Here is a 22,360-nt window from a genome sequence, read left to right as displayed (position 1 = left end):
TAACAGGCTTTAGGCCAGTGGAGCCTGCTGACTGGTGCTGGTGAATTGCTGTTGGGCTGTGTGTCTCCATTTGCTGCATCAAAGATCTACCCCTTTTCTCAAATCTTCCACAATCCCTAAAAGTGGAAGAGCACTGCTGTATGGGATTTCATGCCTGTTTTGCAGTCAGCAAGGGTAGCAGTCTGTTGTGATATTTAACAAGCCCCATTTTTGTACTGAATAAGGGGAGAACCATCTCTTTTCAGAGGAAGAGGGAGCCCAGAAAAGGGGGTCTTTCTTTGAACAGACATTGTATTTGTCTCATAGAGAAATCTCTCTGAATTCCAGATTCATGGAGACAATTTGAAGATCAATAGTACAGCAGCTTTATGGCATCTTCAACAGTCAATTGATTCCGTTTCTCAGTTTGTTACCTGGTAGTCCTGCCTTCCTCCAAGTGACAGGTTAATCTATGTGCATTTACCAAATTCAGGAAAACTGTCCTTGCAGGGGTTTGAACTGATTAATTTCCCTAACACTCTTAATGGGGCAGCAAAGAGTGCATCTCTTGTTCTCTCCTTTGGGTGGTGTTTGCTCAGTGGCTTAGCGCTCCTTGTTCCCAAGCCCCAGGATTTGGGAGTAGACTCATTTGGGAAAGTAGCAGCTTAAGGTCTTTATTTGGCTTTGTCAGTGAGTGGAGAACACCTGCTGAGCATGGGGGGTGGGGGAAGGTGGAGAGTCATTCTTCTCAGAACCCTGCCTCTGGTTGGCCTCCCAGAGAGGCCTCTAACCTCTCCATGGGCTTACCCAGAAGTGGTCTTTCTGGCCCAGGGAAACTTTTCTGACCTAAAATCTGGGGTGATTCTCCCTTTCTCTGTTTCTCTGTTTTTGCACATGGACACAAAACCCTAAATGTTCATTTGTTTATAACATCTCTTGGATGAGCACCTAAATTCTGCTGCTGACCTCTACCCTGAAAACTGTGTGGGAAGCTGCACTTTCCATGGTGAATTCAGAACTTGTTAGTGTCACTCCTGCAATCAATTTTGCTTAGAGACCAAAGATGGTCCCTTGATCTTACTTACTTCCTTATATCTAACCTATTAGCAGTTTTGCTTCTTTCTTTTCTTCAAAATGTTCTTGAATTAGCTATCCTGTCATTTTCACTACTCCCTTTCCATTCAGGTCTACAGAATGTCATTGATTCTGTGTCTACCTATTGAAAAAGTACTTAGGGTGGTTTTTAAATGATGCCTAAAGGGCTACAAATACATCAGACATGAAAGTCAAAGAAAGCAATGAATAATGGAGCCATAAAATGGAGCCAAGAGTTGGCCTAAGAAATGTCTCTCAGATGACTGTGGCCGTGATCCTCAGCTTCCTGGCAGCCTTCACAAAAGACTAACCTCAATTACACAAATCATAGATACAAGCTGCTCAAAAGAAAGCATGACTGCTCTTGGTACTAAGATGGGGGTTTACATAAAGAGGACACTATAGAGTAATGGCCACTGGCATAGCTAGCGCCCTTCCAGGAAACACACGGTTCATCCAGCCTTTTTGGTGAAGGATATTTTCCTAAAAACAAAAGGTAAAATTATGATTCTCATCCAGATCTAATTTTAAGGATTACATTTCTTTAATGATCATGTTAAGGATTTTATTTCATTCATTGTTAATGAGAGAACCAGACAGATGTTACCATTAGTTCAAAAGAGAAGTCAAAAGAACACAGGTTTACTTGGAGTTAAAGGAATATTGAGATAAATTTACAGATAGGCAGGAAACTGACTTTTTTCCATGTGGTGGGGAGGTGGAGAGACAAATCCACAGAATCTCTACCAAAAAGCACTTATTTACATGCCTATGGTCAAGAATTATATTGCTTTGCTATATTGTTATGTATAATTTACAGAGTTGCAAAATATCTCAAAGGCAATAAAAGGCTAGAGTCAGAAGGGTATGCTTTACACAATGCATGAGTTTCTACTGCAGACACCTAGTAATCTTTTTTGCTTATTCAATTTTTTTATATTATATCAGTCTTCAGTAGGCTCATAAAGTTTATGATCAGCTAAAAGCCCAAATCTGTTTCCATATATGCTGCCAGTAAGCACTGTCTCCTCCATTCCTAATACATTTTCATGCTACTCATCTCCTCCATTTGATGTGGCTTTTCATTCCCACTTAGATCAAATCCACATTCTGTCTTGCATTTTGTTCATTTGTTCATTCACCCTTTATTCATCTAACAACTATTTTTTTTTTTTTTGTCTCAGTGCAGATAAGGCACGGTCCAGTCCTCAGAGCCTTCTAGGACTATAACAGTAGATAGGTAAAAGTTTTGCTAATTCTGTGGGTGCACATGTGCGTGTGTATGCATGTATATGCAGGGAAGATGTGAGAAGGGTGGTGGTCATGAGAAAGGAGTAAGGATGACCGACTCAGACTGATGAAGAGATGAGTGTCATAGAAATTTATTAGAAGGAAGAGGGCTGGAAAAAATGTTCCAGGAGAAGAGAAGTCCATGGGGTGCAAGGAAGTTTATGACCCATTTAAAGAATTGCAAAAACTTGCCCCTAGCTGCTGGGGTGAAGCAGAGTTGGGTGGAGCAGTGAGAAAGGAGGTAAAGAACTTAAAATTCACTTGGACTTGATTGGCATACTCAATATTATGAGAGGTGGTGAAGCCTTCAGGATTAGGCTTTTGGGAAGATGTCTAGGGGAAGCAGCAGGTAGAGGGTTGGGCAGGGTAGATAGAGGGCAACCCAGCCTGTTTCCCGATCTTTCCATAATTGCCCACCATTCCTCAAAATAAACAAACAAACAAACAAACAAATAAAAATTAAAGAACAACAGTTCAGATTACATAGCTCAATCACTGTCTTATATTCCTAAACTGAGCTTTTTCCTTGACTTCTTCACTTCCACCTACCTTTGGGACTAGCTCAAGGAAGCTTTCATTGCCTCAAAGGACACAACTTCTGGGTGCTTATTTTCCACATTTCTCATTTTGAGCCAAGTATACAATATTTATTGGTAAACTTCCTGTGTGTGGAATTTCTTTCCAAATACACAGTAACCTCCTGGAGGGCAAGAAATATCCCCATAACGATACTTACCTGCCATATCACTGATTACTTAATCATTCATGATAATAATTATGTTTACATTTCTAGTCGTCTTCTTGCTGCCTATGAAAGAGGCATTTGGTATGGTATCTCAACCCACAATCACTTAATGGATGCCTGGGAATGCAAACAAATTTTAATAATAATTAAAGAAAAATAATAAGTAAAATAACAATATAAATCAGCTAATTAAAATCATTTTCTCATTGTTATTAACTGCAACCACTTATTAGTTTAAAAAGAGAAGATGGTTTATCACTGGCCACCAGAGGTGGGGCATTCAAAGCTCATTGGTGAGATATGTTATGACTTGCTTCTGTCCCACAGGAGAAATAAGGAACACTGACTGATCTTATGCCACACTTGTTCTGTATTTTAGCTTCAAATTCAAGTTCAAGACCTTCTTTATGTGTATAGCCTCTTAATGTAATTGTGTCACTTAATGTAATGGGTATTATGATACATAACTGTTGCTCTAGAATTAACTTCTTTGGGCATCGGGATTCTGAGATCATCACCATTTTCAAACCTTGCTCAAATGGTAATTTATTATTCTAGGTTGCCCCCAATTCTCTTTACATATTTGCACTGTGACCTCCAGTCATTAGCTATAAGCATGCTAACTCATTCCCCCTCATTTATTCATTTATGCCTTCATTCAGCAAATATTTTCAAGTGCTTTTCTTATGCCTGGTATTTGGCTGTTTTTCTTGTATTTCTTTTGAAGATAAAAATCTTTAAAATTTACAGTCCAAACAAATACAAAACAAAACATAGGTGGCAATAAATTTCAACCAAACATTTTATTATTAGAAATAGTCTTTAGGCTTAAAAATAGTTACAGGGTTAGGTTTTCATTGGGGCTAATGCAGGGTAAAAGGCTAATCTCACTTGTAATTCTTAGCAGCTCTCCCACTAACCATTTAGTTATTTGATCTCCTTGGTGCTTACAATTTTGTTCCCATGTGAGAGCTGTGGTGTGGGGGAGGGAACAGTTTGTCTACAGCACAGAAGAATTGCTGGAAAAATTTAAGACTCACCAATCGGACAGCATCATCTACCAAAGAGTTCTCAGAGCATATAAAAATAATGCCGGGATGTCCTCAAATAATACAGAACATTTGAACATAGCTTCAGCCTCCAACACTTTCCGTCTCTCCTATCTTTGGACATAAAATACACAAGGCAAGTAGTACCTTGTATAGTAATCTGTTCCAAATGTATTAAGTTTTTATTAAAAAAATGGTTGATCATAACAATGAATGGAAGAGAATTGGGGGAAGTTGGACTTAACTCTTCTCCTGCTAAAAACTGACTCTGAGAAGCTTCCATTATTTCTGAAGTCGAGAATTCCAAGAAGGGTGGTGGTGGGGTGGGATCGGGAGGGAACTTTGATGTGTGTCCTTAGAGTTTCCATTGGCATTGCCATATCACTATATTTTCAAGACACCTTTTGGTCCACTTCAAGTATGAGGTAAGAAGTTAAGTATTGATGATGATAAAAAGTGCAAGATAAGAAAGTTTTTTCTTTGTCAGCAGTTTCTCTAAATTTACACACTCCCTCAGATGTTCTCTCTGAGTAGAAAGTACTTCTTTTCTGCTCTAAAATGTTCTTGAGGTATTTAAAACCCTTATATAAGGGAAGTTTATGTGCACTCATTTCCCTTCAATTTAGCTTAACTCAAACTTCTGTCTCAAGATTTTTATTGACCTAATTTACTTTATACTGTTTAGTTGATAACCATAAAAATGGGGTTCTGTTTGTCAAGGGAAGCAGAAACCAGGACAGAACCATTATCTTAGACTTAAGTTAAAAGTTGACTGGGATTTCTCTTGTCTCAAACTCCTAATGGCCCCACAGTCGGAGACAGGAAGGCAAATGATTATATCAAGTCTTCACTCTATGGATCTGGTTTCGACAGTTGGGTTATTTCTTTTCATCAGCCTTAGATGGACTCCTGGCCCTAAACTGTGGCTGTTTTGCTCCTTGTAAACCCCATACTTTGCCATATCAAAAAAAAAAAAAAAATCCTCCAAAGTAGGCTATGTTTAATATTAAAATTGCCTCATTTCCCATTTCTGTTAGTCTTCGGAAGGGGACCAATGTTTTGCCATCCCAAAACTGTGCCTTTTGTAAATCGATTTTTAAGCCGGTTATTAAGAAACAAAGACTCAGAAAGAACTTTTGACTCTCCCTCTTTCTTGCCAAAGAGATTCAGATAGAAAGACTTTCTCCAGGAAGGGAATTTTAACATATTCACCTAGGTGGCAGATAGATAGGAAGGCTCCAGGTAGGAGCTTGGTAGCTAGATTGGCCCTGTTCCTATCCCCCACCCCATTGTTTCTGTGTTGCCTGGCTAGTTTTCCTGCCACCGTATATTTCATTATATGTAGCTACCTATAAAATTGCCTATTTTCTTATTATGAAATCCCATCACAGCCACCTTTCTCCTTTGTCCATATGGCATATAAACCTCAATTACCCAATGCCTCTTTGGGTCTCATATCCTATATACTCCTGGGCATGTACACCCATAATAAATTTTGTGCATTTTATCATGTTACTCTGTCTATGGTAATTTGATTATTAGCCCAGCTAGAAGAACTTAGAAGACAATAGGAAAAGTATTTTTTTTTAGTCTCCACATTCATTCAGTGATGTCAACCCAGGAAGGGTGTTCAATTTTCCTTGGTCTCCAATGTCCTACCATGTACTAAGAAGAAAGATCCAAACCTGGGATCCTTCATAGCACAAGTGAGGAATTTCAGGAAATTGAGACTCTTTCAAATACTTGTTTTTACATGAGCCTTTGAATCTAAGAATCAATTTGGTGTTTTGTTTTGTTTTTTCCTTAGCCCTATTTCCCTAGAAATAGTCCGAGTATCTAGAGCCATATGCCAAAGGAGATAACAGAAGGGGTATGAATGGGGTTCATTCCACCTTACTCTTAGGTAGGATTTTGCTGCTTTAAAAGCTTATTCACCTACAAATTATATTTGAGTCTCAGAAATTTTTTTGTAAAATAGGTAGGAGAAATATTTCCATTTTACAAATGAGGAAAAACAGCTCAGGATATTAAGCAACTTGCCCAAGGCCACATAGCTTGACCTTGAAATGGGTGCATCCTTTTAGGGTACACTTGACATGACCTCTATCTGATTTATACTCTTTGGTTTGCTCCACACCAGTGCCCCTGAGATGCAGTTTGTATATATTCAATTATCAAATATTTGTAGAAGTTATACTTTACCCCTGCCAACTTGTGTCAAACTACTGCTAGCTGAAAGAGGAGGTGGAATAGGGATGGGGTGGGAGAATGAAAATTGTAAAGGTCATTTTATAGAAGTTAGAGCTGAAGAATACCCTTTTACGTTAATATTTATACACAGGGAAACCGAGTCCAAAGCTTTTAGTGTCTGTCCAAAGTCTTAGGCTCTTGTCAGTGGCAGGGCAGGAACCAGAACCCAGAACTTCACGTGCCCAAGCGCCCACTACTTTAACTGAGTGTTAGAAACTGCCCCGCCCCTTGCCCCTCACCCGTTTGTTCTTTCCTGGCTTCCATGTGGGGGGTAGTGATTTTCATCCACTGTGTTGGCTGGCAGCACTGAGTGGTTCAGAAGCTCTTGGGTGAAGGCCTGTTTACAAACATTAGCACTGAGTTACCCAGGGCACAAGAGAAGGCAGCTTTTCTTGGGATGAATCAGGGAGCTGGGGGAGCACTACAGGAGCATGTGAAACATACAAGCGAATGCAACTGTGGAGGGGGAGCTGCCCCTTGTTGCTAGGGAAGTAACCTACACAGAGCTGGGGCTCCCATCTCCCCAGGGCAAAGGAGCCTATTCTAGTCAAAGAAGCCAGTGCTGATCAGAGATGAAACGCTTGTCTGGTCTACACAGAGAAGAATCTGTCAAAGCAGGAGCAGAACCACTTCAGCTGCGGCCTTTCTGCAGCTGGATTTGGTGCCCTGCTCTTCTTCTTTCTGGGTCTTCTGCCCAATGGCAGGGCTGATTTTACTTTCTAAAAAGTCTGCTTCCCAGAAGACTGTTTCTTTCTTTCTTTCTAATGATCAAAAAAAAATTTTTTTTTTTTTTTTAGGAAACGGACACAGATTTCTCTGATTTCCCATGATTTGTCCTGGCACACAGTGAGGTCCAATAAACATGAGCAATGCCCCAGAGAGTTCATACACAAAAGGCTATTAGCTTTTAATTGAAACCCTCCCTCCATCCCCCACACCCCCAGCCCCTTCCAGGAACAGGAACTCAGGCCTTTGTGAAGCAGGGTCTATAACAGAGGATTCTGCCAAAATGAAAGGAATCTTGAGTTGACCCAGAGGAGCGAGATGCTCTTTTGTGCCCCACCTCCTTACCGCATTCACAGGCTTTTCATTTTCTGAGCAGTATTGAAATTCTAGGACAATGGAGGGCAAATCCTTGCGGTGGGGGTTGGTGGTAGGGAGTGGGGAAAAAAGAGAGCGTCAGAAGAGAGAGAAGCTTGGGGGAGCCCATCTTTTGTAATTTTTTTTCTTTCCTACTCATTACCTTAAAAAGGGGAGGAGAAAAAAGGCCCAGTAGGGTTTGTAATGAATGAGGACATCACTTCCGGTAGCTCCACTGCTCCAGCTTCAAGACCAGAGGGACATTAAAGACAACAGACTGTATACAATTTCATTTTAAATTATTTTAAACCCTCCCAAAGGAGTTCTTTGATATGCAAACATCTCCCCCAAAAGGATGTAATTATTTATGGAGATGTGGCCCTTTGAAAGGGAGCTCTGACTGGTGGGCTTTGAGGCTTCGCACCAAAGGAAAGAGGGTCCAGATAAGGAGGGGCTGTGCTGATACACATCTTCCTCCTACCTCTCCTCCTGCCTCCCCTGGGAAGAAAGCTGCTTTAAAGAAGAAACTTTCCGGAGTTACAACTTGCAGTTTCAGTTACAACTCTCAGTATGAGGCTGTGGCTCCTTAGTCATTGTCCATGGGCAAGTTTTCCAGGAAAAGTTTCTTCCTTGTCCCTGGGTGTCTCATCCTTCTGTAGGAGAAGAAAGGAGAGAGAATGGGCTGTAAATTTGGTCTTTTTACCCTTGAAGGTTCACTGTACTTTATAAGGTCATGAGGTAGAAAGACACTAGGGAGCTTTTTGTGGTGCGACTGTGGTGATTATTGAGGGTTGGTAACCAGTTTTCAGAGAAGATAAGGATAGGCTAGCCCAAACTTGCCATTACAGAAATGCCTGTGATTAGGACTTTATGACTGTGAGGCCCTCGCTTTCTCTTTCCCCTGAATTCTCTTTTAAAAATGCTTTAACTCTTTGGCCTGGAGTCGTAAGTGCTCACTGAAACCTGGAAGAGACACCCCCTCCCCACAACCTTCCACATCTAGCACCTCCAAGTCTTGTCTGGCAGCTTCGGGGTTTGCTTCGTGGAAGATCACCTCCCCTCCATGTCAAATTTCCTTTATGTCACCTCCCCTTCACACCCCCAGCTGCCCTTTCCACCTTTTCAAGTTAGCCAACTGGATGGGTTTCCTTGACTTTTCTATGATGGGGAGATTGAGGTGGTCAGCTCCTGCCAAGCCTAAAATAAAGCCCTGGTTCCTATTGCACTGGTCCTCAGGTCCCTCCCTCCCTCCCATAGGGACCAGGCAGGGTGGACCCTGAGGCCTTTGTGCCAAGGAAGAAAGGCTGAGTGAGAAGCTTGGGCAGCCCCAATTCTTCCAAGTAGTCAGAAAGCCCAGTAACCCAAGGGTGTCCTTTTGTAAAATAAGACTTTTTTTTTTTCAAAAAACATTTTCAAGGCAGAAAATTTGGTATTTATTCTTTGTCTTGCATGTCTGAGGTTAAGACATGCTACCTTTTACAAATCTCACTTTTATCTAGAAAGGAAGAATTTTCTTTTTTCCTGAGTGGTTGGGTGAGGGTGAAGAAGTGAGTATGGATGAGGCAAGCTGATGTGCAGTCTGCATCTCAGATAGAGCCCTCTGCCTGAAGTCACAGGATAAAAATGAGTGTTAAACGAAGATACCTATATAGGCGCCTAGGCTAAGGGTGTGAGGCTGTGAGACCCCATTGTTCCTCAGGGAGAAAACCATAGTTCATAGAGAAGATTTTATTTTTTAGAGCAGTTTTAGGGTCACAGCAAAATTGAACAGAAAATACAAAGGTTTCTCATATGCTCCCACCCTACCACAAACACAGCCTCCCTCACTGTCAACATCTTGTACCAGAGTTGTCCATTTGATGTTGGCCTATAGTGACACATCATTATCACCCAAAGTCCATAGTTACATTAGGGTTCACTCTTTATATTGTACATTCTATGGATTTGGATTAAAGTACAATTACATGTATCCATCATTATAACATCATACAGAGCATTCTCACTGCCCTAAAAGTCCTCCGTGCCATTGCCTATTCATCCCTCCCTCTCCCTCTCCTTATCCCTGGGGATCCCAGATTTGGAACTGCAGATATATGGACCAAGTGTGGTGTTTTTTGTTTTGTTTTGTTTTTGCATGCTGGGGAGGAGGGATGTAACCTTCCTAGAAATCCTGATTGTGCCGTTTCTAAAATTTTTTCCTTGTTGCACTTCTGATTTTGGAATTCTCAGAGGCAGACTTGAGCTCTGTGGAAAAGCTATATTATTAGATGATGCAGCATTACAGTTTCCTGGCTATGCGCTTGGTGTTATCACTAGAGCATTTTATCAGCACTGGCGGACCATTGCAAACTCTTCTGCCTGCTCATTTACAGGCCAGGAAGCTGAGCCCTAGAAAGTCAGGAATGTGGCCATGAGGACATGCCAATTAGGAGCACGACTAGAAGTGGAAGACTAAAAGAGACCTTCATGAAAACGACTTGTCCATTTTTCTCAAAGCAGCAGTAAATAATTCTGTTATGTCAAAATTTCTAAATCTCTATTGACCGTTTTCTCATTTTAATCAATATTTTCTTCAAAATAGTATCAAGACAAGAATTTAGGCAGCCTCTGGCCATTTGTAAGGGAACTTGTTCTCTATAAATTGTTTGCTTTAAGATCTTTATTGGACTAGCAGAAGGGTGAGATTTTGTACTGATGGCAATGTTCTATGTCTTGATTGTGGTGGTGGTTGTTACACAATTCTATGCATTTGTCAAAGTTCATAGTACTGGACAGCAAAAATGGTTATTTACTAAATGGTAGTCTAGTAGGTTAAAAAGTAGATTTTTTAAAAAGAAAAACAAAATCTTTGTTGGAGTACAGAAAATGTGGGGTATTCTGCAACCAAGCAAGGAAGTTATTCTCCCAAAGGGTGAGGGGAAAGGGGTGGGTGAATGTTTCTCTGCTCTTTTCAATTTTCCTCAGTGAGAGTGGGAGATGGGCCCATCCCAGCCCGGTGTGGCTTGCAGCTTAGTCTCCTCCCTGAAGTTCATTGTCTTCCATCATCTGTTCTGTGTCAATGTCTTGGTATCTGCTTGACTCTAATGAGTTAGGTTACACCCATTTTAGCTATCTTCCTTTTTCTTGTTGTATAATTTGCCAGTGCAAACAGTAAGTTAAGTTGCTGGACCACGGGGTCAGGCATGTCACCCAAGAAAAGAAAGAAGCAGAAAACAGGGCAATGTTTGCTACTGGAGAACAGCAGAATTAGAGGACTTTTTAGATCCACTCTGGTTCATTTGAATTTCTACTCATTTTGGCCTGGAGGTTGGTTTTTAATAGTCTACCTTCAGCAGTAACACAAAAGGGCCCCATGGAGACTTCGGGTGTTCAGTTGTAAACTGCGCTTCTCCCAAGCCCTGTAACGGCCAGTCCTCAGTGAGAAGTTGACTCTATGGGTTGTGGGCTCACCTCCTCAGCTGACTTCTCTAGTCAGCAAAGGCACAGGGAGAGGGGAACTCTGCGACCTGACATTGGAGATTTCAGATCTTCAAACCTGATTCTTTTTTTTAAATTATTGATGTAACATTGGTTAGTAAAATCATGTAAGTTTCAGGTGTGTAATTTGGTTAATATGTCATATGCATATTTCATTTTATTTACTACCCAAAGTTAAATTTCCTTCTGTCACTGTATATTTGACTCCCTTTATCCTTATCTACCTCACCTGATTCTGACCATTCTCCTTATCTACTCTGTCTCAAGATTAGAAAAGGGGAAAAGGGCCTTAAGGTATTTTTGACATTAATTCATTTTAATTTCCTGGCATTTTTTAAAAGAGAATTTAGTTTCACTTTAAGCCACAAACTTTGGCAAAAAAATAAATCAGATAATCTAGTGCTAGTACTATTATTCACCTGTTTGTTTTGCTTTCTTCTGTTTATATTGATGTTATCCAGCTTTTGATGATGAAAGAATTAGATGCATCTGTGAGACTTTCTTTACCACACAAGACAGATCCCCTCGTCTGTCTTTGAGCTTCAGTTTGCCTCATTTTGTTTCACTGGTAGTCCGATTTGTGTAAGTGTGTGTGTGTGTGTGTGTGCGCGTGTGTGCACGTGCACTTGTGTATGTTTAGGGCAACAAACGTTCTTTTTTCTCTTGGCATTAAACATGACTGTATTCATTTGTTCAGGTTGTTTTATTTGTTCTCTGTAGTTTGTTTACTACTGGGGCATACCCCTCACTCACTCTGGGACCTGGTCTACTTTCAGCAGAGAGAGTATGACCCATAGTCCCTAGACTTAACTGTAGTAGTTCTTTGACTCAAATAGTAAGTCTTGGATTAGCTGAACAACTTTCAGTTCCAGTCACGATATTTTTTTCTCAATTTTTTGTTTGCCTCTGTACCTACACATTGTCTCCTTTTAGGTACCCATGGATATCAGCAGAATAAATGACTGAAGTACATGACAGATACCATAGATTAATGATTTCCAATCCTGGCTGCACGTTGGAGTCCTAAAAGATTCTGTGTTGGGGCCCCACCCACACGGGCCTGACTCAGGTGGTCTAAAGCAGGGCCCAGGAGTTTTAGTTCAAAGCACCCTAAGACTTCAATCTGCAACCAGGGGTGAGACCAACTGCCACAGAGGCGGCCCGTCACTTTCTGTGCGTATCCTTAAACGTGTTGAAAGCCTGAAACACCCTTTCCAAATCCTCCTGGTCTTGGGTTCCTGCTCTTTGGCCCCGCTCTTTGAGATTACTGGTGTTTGTGAAAGTTTATTGAGTTTGTCATCCCCAGGCCAGAATGGGGTGACAAGCCTGCCTTGCCCCATAGGTCTCACTGGATGAAGAAGTGGGATCTTTTTTGCTTTCTGTCATGGGTGTCACCTGTATCACCAGTTAATAACTTCTAGACTTGTCCCAAAGATGCTCCTCATAGGGGTGAGCATGTGCCTCCCTCAAGCTTCCACTGTCCGGCCCTCTCAGCTTCTCAGGTACCCACTGCCGATATATGCCAGGTGCCAAAGAGATGTCTCTTCTTGGCTGCATGATAAAGAGGGAAAGAGGTCAGGGCCAGAGGGTGCTGGAGGAGGTGACCGTTGCAATGATTGCTAAGATTTCAGGCCCCATAGAATGCAGTTAATATTGGGAATATATGAACCTAAGGGCTTTATTGTTTTGAAATCTGTCTCAGTTTAGAATTATGATTGCAGTCATTTGATTCTAGCACTGAAATACCTATTATTAAGATCCTAATCTATGAACAAGAGAAAAAAAATACAGGTATCTATTTAAAGAGAGGACAGGTATGTGGTGCTATGTGCTCTTCAGCATATTAAAAAGAAACACAGGAAGTCAGTGAGGAAAAGGTTGTGACAAATGGGAGGAGAAGCATACCAGGGGCTGACTCTAGGTCCCAGCTCTTGACCTATACAGGCCAGTGACCCACCTCCAAGTAAGTCACCCTCTCTCCTTTAGCTTTAGTTTTTTCATGAGTAAGTTGAGAACTGCAGTACTTACCTCAAAGGCTTGTTGTGAGGGATTAATGCAGATAATATCTGTGAAATTTCTTCTGCAAGCTCCAAGCTCTATATAATTATTAGCTATGACTATAGGTTTGAGAAATTGGTTTTCATAATGAGCAGCTCAATTAACCTGCAATCTCTCTGTTGGCTCAGGAGGATCTACTGCTGGGATGGACATGCAAGGGCCCACATGAGTGTCTCAGCCTCAGCCACATCCTCTAACTTTCTTCTCTGAGTCACTGTTGTGTTCAGAGACATTTTGAGTGTGAGGCCAGGAGAGTGTGGCCAGTGAAGGGAGGAGAAGAAGGAAGTGGACCCAGGAAGAGAATGAAAAGGGGTTAGCTCCAGGACCAGGGAGTGAGGGTGGGAGTAGTGGGAAAAGAGGGGCTAATGTGGAGAAAGGCTGTTCAGAAGATTCTCTGCCAGGAGCTGTCCACATGCCTCTTAATCTGTACTGTGCTCTCACTCAGGGTATAATGGGGAGATGCCAGTTCCCTCTGAGCCCAGTGCCTGTATAGGGGATGAAAAATAATTTTTTTCTCTACCTTTCTGGGGTCTCGACTGAGATCCTCATGTAATAAAAGATAGATTAACAGGAGAAAAACAAACAAAAAATTAATGTATATACCTCCAGTACACATGGGAGAGACCCAGGAACACTGAGCAACACCCCAAAATAGCCCAAGGTGTAACCTTAATTCCATCTCCAGCTAGAGACAAAAGAAAGATTTGGGGGTATGGGGAAGGCCATTTATGGTAGATAACCAGGAAAAACACAGCAAACAAGGGTAAGGTTGTTATGCAGATTTAAATCCATGCATTCTCCATTGACTAGAGTTTCTAAAAATTCAATTTTGTCCTCTTCCTGGAACAGAGAGGAAGACATCCTTACAAATGGAGATTTCCTTTATTAATGTAAATGTCTCTTACAAATAATAAGTTTTACTCAGGTTTTCAGAGCTTTTCTTACGTCAGCTATTTCTTAAAAATAATCAGCCTTAAATAATCTCTATGCCAAGGATGCATATTTTGGGATGGCAAATTCTGCTTCACTTTACCTGCCACAGAAACATCCCTGAAAGCCAGCAGAGAGGACCCCGAAAACATTTGCTGAAATGATGGAAAGCCTAGTTGTACATCTTGCCCATTGGCCACTCATTGTCTGCAGCCAAGCACACCAAAGGGAGAGTGGCTGTGGAGCCTCCAGTGGACAAGGGCCAAGGAGTCTTGGTGTCACAGCAGTAGCTCCCTGGCTGTTATCATGATAATGAAGAAAAGTCCTGAGGTCTCTAAATGCTTTCTGACATATGCGTGCAAACACAGACTGTCTTGGGGAGAAGGGTCCCCTCGAGCTGGTACCCCAGAATGGCTTGGGTGGCCAGCAGGCAGTCAAGCACTGGAAATCTGCCCACAGCTCAGAGACTCTTTGTTTATGGCTAAGGAGGCTTTGCCTTTGCACTGGAGGATAATGAGGCTCTACCATGTCCTTTTTACCAGTCCTATGATGTGGTTTCTTATTCACAATTGCCCATTTAGCTGTTTTGTTCAGTTCCTGCCAGACCCTTCTTTAAGGATGTTGAGGAAATGCAGGCAGTAAAGGTTCAGAGACGGTTCTCGAGCATCAGGCCGAGGGCAGAGTCTGATGCCCTGCATCTCTGTGTCTCACAGGAGCTGAGCCTTCCCTATTACCCCTCTTGGGGTAGAACCATGTGAATGATCTGTGCGTAAACCTTTCTTCCTTACTTCTTTGCCAAGACCCTGTCAACAGAAGATTATTGATAACATTTTCTAGCACCAAGCTTGGTACCAAAGTTAACTTTATAGTTCTGTAAAACCCTAGGTGGTGGATGCCATCATTTTTCTCATGGTTTATATGAGAAACTGAGGTATGGATAGGTTAACTGACCTGTGACCTATGCAGGAGCACATACCTTAATGGGGGGGGATGCTGAGAGTTAAACCAGTGGCCTGGATTCAAAAAGTCATGCTGGGTCAGACAGACTCTGAGGACTGACTCAAACCCACTCCTTGGCAATGGCTCTGAACAACTTTGGGTGTTGAGTTTTCTTTAATCATTGTGGTAGCACTTTGATTCTGAATATTGAACTCATGTAGACTGTCTTTATAGCCAGTTGTAGATGACTTAACATAGGGAAGAAAACTTGGACTTTATCTGACTCGACCTGCTTTTAAGTAAAATGCAAAATAAGTTGAGATTCAAGACTCTCTTTAATCCGCCATCACATTAGCCTGATGGCACTGTGACATTAATCTAAGTGGTTAATGGGCAAAGTGGGTCAATCCAGCTTTAGCTTAAGCCAGGGGTGGCTGCGGTGTTGTCAAGGCAGTCTTCCTTCAGGAAAAGCATCTTCTGTTACTGGCTGTGAAGGAGCGCCCTCCAGGTAGTTGCCCTTGCTGGGCGGTGATGCTGAGTTTTATCGTCACTCCCATACTTGTGGTCAATGCAGGACTTGTGGTCTCAGTTGATTAGGGATGGCTCGAAGCTGGAAGTTTAGAATATCCTACTAAGAGGTAAATATTTGCTCACAAACGATGTAGAAATTGTTTTCTTTTTTTTCTTTTTCTTTTTTTTTTTTTTAATTCTTGGGCCCAAGTAAGAATCAATTAGAAATCTCTATCCCATGGCTAAAAGAAAATTGTACATTTCTGACCAAAACTGAGTGTCCAATTAGTTAACACATCTCCTTTGGATGTATATACATGAGTGTGTGCACACATATGCTCAACTTTGGTCCTACCATGTGCTATAAACTGTGTGTTGAACGCTGTAATAATGACTGTATATCAAGTATATACCATATGTTATGCATGTTCAAAATATATTATGACCATTAATTGTCTTACTTCTCATTAAACTCACATGAGATGGATATTAGCCCCTTTATTTTTACAGATGAGGAAAAGAAACCCACAGCTTATAAGTGTCAGAGCTATGATTTAATTCATGCAGTCTGACTGCCAAGCCCATATTCCTTAATTGTTAAGTAAAACTGGTTCAGTTTTATAAACCTCATAACAACTGAATGAAGTAGGAGGAATTATTCCCATTTATTCCCATTTCACATATGAGGATACTGAGGCTCAGAGAGCAAATATGGCAGTTTTACATTATTGATTCTTTTTCTTATTTATTTTTTTGTAGTGCTAATTGTCACCACAAAACTGCATATCGGTCCAATTATGGCCTGTAACTACAATTTTGCCTACATACTTTTGCTTGATTAATACTGCAATAGTATCATACAAGTCCTTTTTTGTTTTTTGTTTTTGTTTTTGTTTTTTAATGGAATCTGAAGTATTTGGGGAAGCTTCCAGAGTTGTGTCTTAGGAATTTCCTCTTTGCAAGTTTGTATCAGTTTATACTTCTCATTCAGTTTTTTGACTGCTGTATACTTTGTTGCCTTCAGGTGTGCTTTTCGGAAGAAAGGTGTTTTGTCAGTGGTCTCTGCAATGAAGCCAGTACAGCTTGGCTGAGCCAGGGTGACATGTGCCCACAGCACATTTACTCAGGGTTTGTGAGCACCTAAAGGCAGGGCTATGGGCATAAAAATCGCTGGGAAGCCCAGGTGTTATTATTTAGGAAAGATACAGAGGCCAAACATCTTTGGTTCTGACATCAGATGTTTGGGACTGTCTAAAAGTTGGATACCCTGAAAAGTAAGTGAAGAGGTGACATCCACGAAAGGATCTTAGAGTAACCTGTGTCTTACTGTTTTTAGGATGAGGAAGATGCCTTTATATTTTAGTTAGATAGTGTCTGGCATCAAACTTCAGATGGGACATTATTTTGCTTGCATTTTTTCATGATTCTACAACTGTTGAGGGGAGAAGATCACAAGGTTAGTAGTGTTAGTAGTGTTGACAATGAAATGCGTGATCAAAGAGGCATCATATTCTGACCCAGGTTTGCTCTGTTTGCTTTTCTCAGGGACCTGATGCCCAGAACCCTGGAGGGGCAGATCACCATGGAGAAGACGCCCAGTTACTTTGTTACCCGGGAGGCGCCCGCGCGCATCTCGGCCATGTCCAAGGACACCAAGCTCATTGTGGTGGTGCGGGACCCAGTGACCAGAGCCATCTCAGACTACACGCAGACGCTCTCCAAGAGGCCTGACATTCCTACTTTTGAGAGCTTGACCTTCAAAAACAGAACCACCGGCCTCATCGACACGTCATGGAGCGCCATCCAGATCGGCATCTACGCCAAGCACCTGGAGCATTGGCTGCGCCACTTCCCCATTGGTCAGATGCTCTTCGTGAGTGGGGAGCGCCTCATCAGCGACCCGGCCGGCGAGCTGGGCCGCGTGCAGGACTTTCTGGGTCTCAAGAGGATCATCACCGACAAGCACTTCTATTTCAACAAGACCAAGGGCTTCCCCTGCCTGAAGAAGGCTGAGGGGAGCAGCAAACCCCACTGCCTGGGCAAGACCAAGGGCAGGACACATCCTGAGATCGACCGCGAGGTGGTGCAGAGACTGCGGGAGTTCTACCGGCCTTTCAACCTCAAGTTCTACCAGATGACTGGGCTCGACTTTGGCTGGGATTGAAGGCATCTGGACCACGCAATTTACCACTTGGCTTATATATTGAGAGAGATTATATGTATGTAAAATGTACAGAAATCTATTTTATAATAATTTATTTTTAATTCATAAGCAATTAATTCACTAAGCTGCCTAGCCACACTCTTTAGAGAGTTAGCTTCATAATCTGTTAACATTCCAAAGTGTTTAACTCTAATATTTTTTTTCCTTACAATTGATGGTGCTTCCATTCCCCCTCCCCTCTCCCTATTATATTTAAAAAGAAGAAAAGCACAACTTGAGATTTTTTTGTTGTTACGGGTATGCAGCCATCGATCGCTGTCTGAATTCACTTGCCATCTCCTTGTGTCTTGGGTCTCATATCCCAGCTTCCATTTCTCTTCCTGCCTATGTACCTCGTAGGAGTGCTGAGCTGTCTCAGCAGTGCTGCACTCTGAAGGTGAGACCTCATGTAGCAGCTTCTTCGTCGATGTGATGCCATTTCCAAGGACATAAATGCCAGACGACCAAGCTAAGTTTCCCCCACGTCTGCTCAGCGCATGGGAGAATCACTGCCTTGGCAGGAACATCCACATCCTTTTAGAGCCTGTGTACCAGGGTCTGACTACTTCAGATTTTGATTTTGAGGGATAGCCCTGCATCCTCTTCTGCCCTGGTCCCCTGGTTCATTAACCAGCTTGAAGTGTATGCAAATGTCAGCCCTTTCTTTCCCAGGTCACGTGTATGCGATGCTTGGGTGCTGCTTTAGAAATAAAGACAGTCTCTTCTAATTTGCATAAGAGTGCACCACACTTTGTTCTCCAGGCAGACAGTTCTGCTTTGACACACCAAAGAATCTCCTAGGCTAGCAGAACCACAGCCACAAACTAAGGGTGCCAGGTGTTAAGACCCAAAGTGGTCAGGTGCATCCAATGCCATCATCGTCTACCAAGGTGCTGCTAGGTGCAGAGTCAGTCACATGAGGCACATCTCAGTACGCTAACAGCCTCAATGGAAGAAAAGAAAAAGACCCCTCCAATAAAACAGGTGTCTGGCAGAGGAAGGGAATCCTTGCCCCTCTGCTTGATGTCTGGAACTCTTCTCCTTGGAATTCCCAGCTCATCTCAGATTGACAACATGGTCTATTATAGCCAACAGCCAAATGGCAAGAACCAGGAGTGGCCCTTGTAAGGACAGGCTGGGAAAGCTGGCCACATATTGCCTGCGAGCACTTAGCACTTGAGCCTGACACTTGTGCAGCTGTCCCTTGTTTTTGCCGGGTCTTGGCAGAAGGGTTGCCAGCATTGTTGCTGCTAATGCAGAATGCTCTCACCATACCTCTCTGTTGAGAGAGGAATTGGGGATCTTTTATGATAACTAGCTAGTGGCGGTTGGGTAATACATAGCAATATCACATAATGACATTCACTTTATCCTAAACCAGAATGCTTTTTAAACCAGAATGATTCTACCATAAAAGAATTGTTCTTTCAGTTACACATTCATCAAGGCATATGTAGGAAGATATACTTATTGTCAAAATGGTTGGGTTATGATATTTACGAAGAACGCTTTTGTATTTTGTAAGGGATAACTTGCCCAATAGAGTAAGAAAACTTACATGAAAAGAGAAAATATAATTCATCAAAATGATATGAGATATCAATAGTTTTTAAATGATGTCTTGTTGATTACCTGGTTTGTATTTGCCCACAAGTTTTAGCCCAGATCTAGCTAGGTTATGCTTAGCAGCAAAACTGTTATTAGGTTCTGTGCAGGAGGATAGAGATGGGGGGCTCTGAGCATTCCTGAGATGTTCTATTTATTTCCTAGCTTTGTTACTGCCTCTACCAAGTAGTGTAGAACCTGCACTTAGGGGAATGCCATAATCATGACCTGGTTCTCCCCTTTTGCTGCTTGAGTATCAAAGTTATCTGCATAAGGGTGCTAATTAATTGGTCATGCATTTTTTTCAATCAGACTCATTTGAAATAAAACTGAGAACGCCTCTTTTCAGTTATAGCATGCTATTGCTCAGAGTAAAAGTCAGTATCCATGTCTTCCACCACATTCTGCCTTGTTTGCTTTCTGGCCACTCTCATGCTCTGATTGGCTCATGATGGAGACTCACAGGAAAGCTCAGAGGAGGGTTTGCAACAACTTGGTTGAAAAACATGCCCATGCTTTTCCTTCTCCTCAAGTCCCTGCCCTCTTTCCAAGCTGAACGACTTTTGATTAAGTTGTTTATTCCCTGCCTTAAAACTGAAACAGGAAATTTTCAGATAGGAGGAGGATCATTTAGTCATAAACACTGAAGTGGGCCAGATTCTATTCTGGGTCAAATCCTTGACTCCACACAGATGTCGATAACTAGCACTGAAGGACTAGAGCAAGTTTTTCTATATAAAACAAATAAATCAAACATTCTGTGCATGTCTTCATAGGGGTCTAATAGTTTATAATTCCTGACTGATCTGGACACAGCTTTGGCCCCAAGGTTATACCCCATCATGTGATAGTTATTACAGAGCCTGAGCCCACATGTCTTCTTCCTGGAGAGGTTAGGCAACACATAAAATTAAGCCTTGGGTTTCTTCCTGTTCTAGCAATCTGCAAGGCCACCAGCTTAACTTTTAGCTGCTAGAAGACAGACACCATTTCACATTTTGGCAATTTGTCCTAGCACATGTTTTGTATTTCTTCCAGTTTACAGGAAAAGCTCTGATAGTCATTGGAATACTTTATTCCTTTCAGTTTTATTTCTTTTCTTGTTAAAAACAAAAACATTAACAAAAATAATTAGAGGTTTTTATTGTTCCTCCTGTCTACTCCATGCTTTCTTTGAGGCATTTGTACAGTAGTCTGTTAACTTGGTAGGTGGTACCTGAAAAGGTATTTAGGTGTAATGACTGCGTAATAAATATTTAATTGGATGATGGAGGAGGAGAAAATGTCTTCTCATGGAATGCTCTTGGGAAGTCATTTTGAGTGACAGATACATTTTAGACCTATGGAAAAACAGTCTCAGATCCTGCCAGGACATTTTCATAAGAAAAGAAAATGGAAGGTTCTATTTTAGTATGTATTAAAATGTTGACACAGAAGTCATTGTCTTTTATCTTTTCAGTTTATCAAAAAGAATGGTCAGTAAAACTTAAAGGTGTGGTTAGATTTTTTTACTTTTGTAACATTAATTTATGACTGAGTTTCATTCAGCCCTGTAATCTGAAATACTGTGCAAATTCTAGCAGTGTGTCTTCTATAACCTGGATGTTAGAATAGCCAATGTGTACAAAAAAAAAATCAAGTATTTTGTCCTATGTATAACACAAATTAATTTTACACAGAGAAAGATGTTTCTAGGAAAATGAAATTCTGATAATTCATACTATTTCTTTGTATGAACGAATAAAATATATTTTACCAACTTATTGGGACTTATATGTTTTATTACATGTTGTGGAAGGGCAAGAAAGTGACATTTTATTTAATAACTAATCACATGCATACACACACACACACACACACACCCCAAACAAAGGGATTCAAAAAGCAGATTGATCTTTCAAATTGTAAAAGGTCCAATTCAAATTCTAACTAATCCACAAATATTTGGGGCAAATTTTCACATATGACTCTGAAAGCTGCAAGATGGGTGAGAGGGCTTCTCTCCCCTGGAGGAACATATCTCCCCTAGAGGAAGTGCTGTTTATCACATGAATTCCAAGAACGCCATGGGGGTTGCTATGTGTGGGGCAATGGGAGATACTGGTCAAAGATACAAACTTTCAGTTACAAGGTAAACAGATTTAGAGATCTAATATCCAGCATGGTGATTATAGCTAATAATATTGTATCATGTATTTGAATGTTGCTAAGATAGTAGATCTTTAACGTCCTGACCACCAAAAAAGAAATGGTTATTACGCCACACGATGGAGGTAATAGCTACTGCTATGGTGGCCATCACTTTACAATTCATAAATGTATCCAATCAACACATTGTGTACCTTAAGCTTACACAATGTTAAGTGTCAATTATATCAGTAAAACTGGAAAAAATAAAAATAAAATATAGTAAAATACAGTAAAAAGTTCCCCCATGTGATTGTAACAGGTAGCCAAGACAAAGAGCCATTGTTCTCAAAGAGGTTTCATCAGCAAGCCCTGGAATCTTGATAGACATGCAAATTTTCAGGCCCCACCTCAGACCTACCGAATCAAAAGCTCAATTTAAGGTTTAACAAGCTTTCTAGCTGAAGTCTGAGAAGAGACTTCGTATCACTTTAAAACTAGAGAGCTTGGACTCCTAATCAAGTACATTTTCCTCTGGACCATGCTCTTCATCAATAAAGTCGATTACTAAGCAGTCAGCCCTTATTCACTGTGGATCTCCTTCAAGTTAAGGGAAACCCGGCACCTTCAATCTCACACTATTTCAAAGAGTGACCATATCTGCCTGGCTTCCCTCACTCCCCAGAGTCCTCTTTTATCGGGCAGCCCCCCGAGCCGTCACCTATAATGTGTTCCTGAAACTGCCTGATGGAAATGATAGACTTATATATCATAAGGGATTTTTTTTTTAAAGAGCTAAAATCCTTAAATCCTTAATTTTATCTTACCTTCTAGATTCAATCTTTGACAACATATTTCCAGTACTTTGTATATAACTGGTAATTATTTTTTCTTATCCTTCACAACTGAATACACAATTGACTCCCTAAAGTCCACTGATGGGCCATCCAAGGTTAAAGATTCCATCTGGCCATTATGTTCTCAATTATAATAAGCTCGTCTAAACCCACAGCCTCCATTACA

General features: G+C 41.3%; 1 protein-coding gene across 1 annotated transcript in view; it reads left to right on the top strand.

Annotated features, from left to right (window-relative positions):
• Positions 1-20,973, top strand: part of HS3ST3B1 (heparan sulfate-glucosamine 3-sulfotransferase 3B1) — a 40,455-nt gene extending 19,482 nt beyond the window's left edge. The window contains exon 2 of the mRNA XM_016161227.2: positions 16,948-20,973. Within this exon, the coding sequence (XP_016016713.2) occupies positions 16,948-17,566 (619 nt within the window). The 3' untranslated portion in view covers positions 17,567-20,973. The remainder of the gene's footprint in view (positions 1-16,947) is intronic.
• Positions 20,974-22,360: the final 1,387 nt, after the last annotated feature.

The sequence above is a fragment of the Rousettus aegyptiacus genome, unplaced genomic scaffold (assembly GCF_014176215.1).
Source record: "Rousettus aegyptiacus isolate mRouAeg1 unplaced genomic scaffold, mRouAeg1.p scaffold_m13_p_6, whole genome shotgun sequence".
In the NCBI taxonomy this organism is placed as follows: Eukaryota; Metazoa; Chordata; class Mammalia; order Chiroptera; family Pteropodidae; genus Rousettus; species Rousettus aegyptiacus.
The sequence above is the reverse complement of the archived record's forward strand: the minus strand, read 5'-3'. Positions and strand labels throughout refer to the sequence as shown.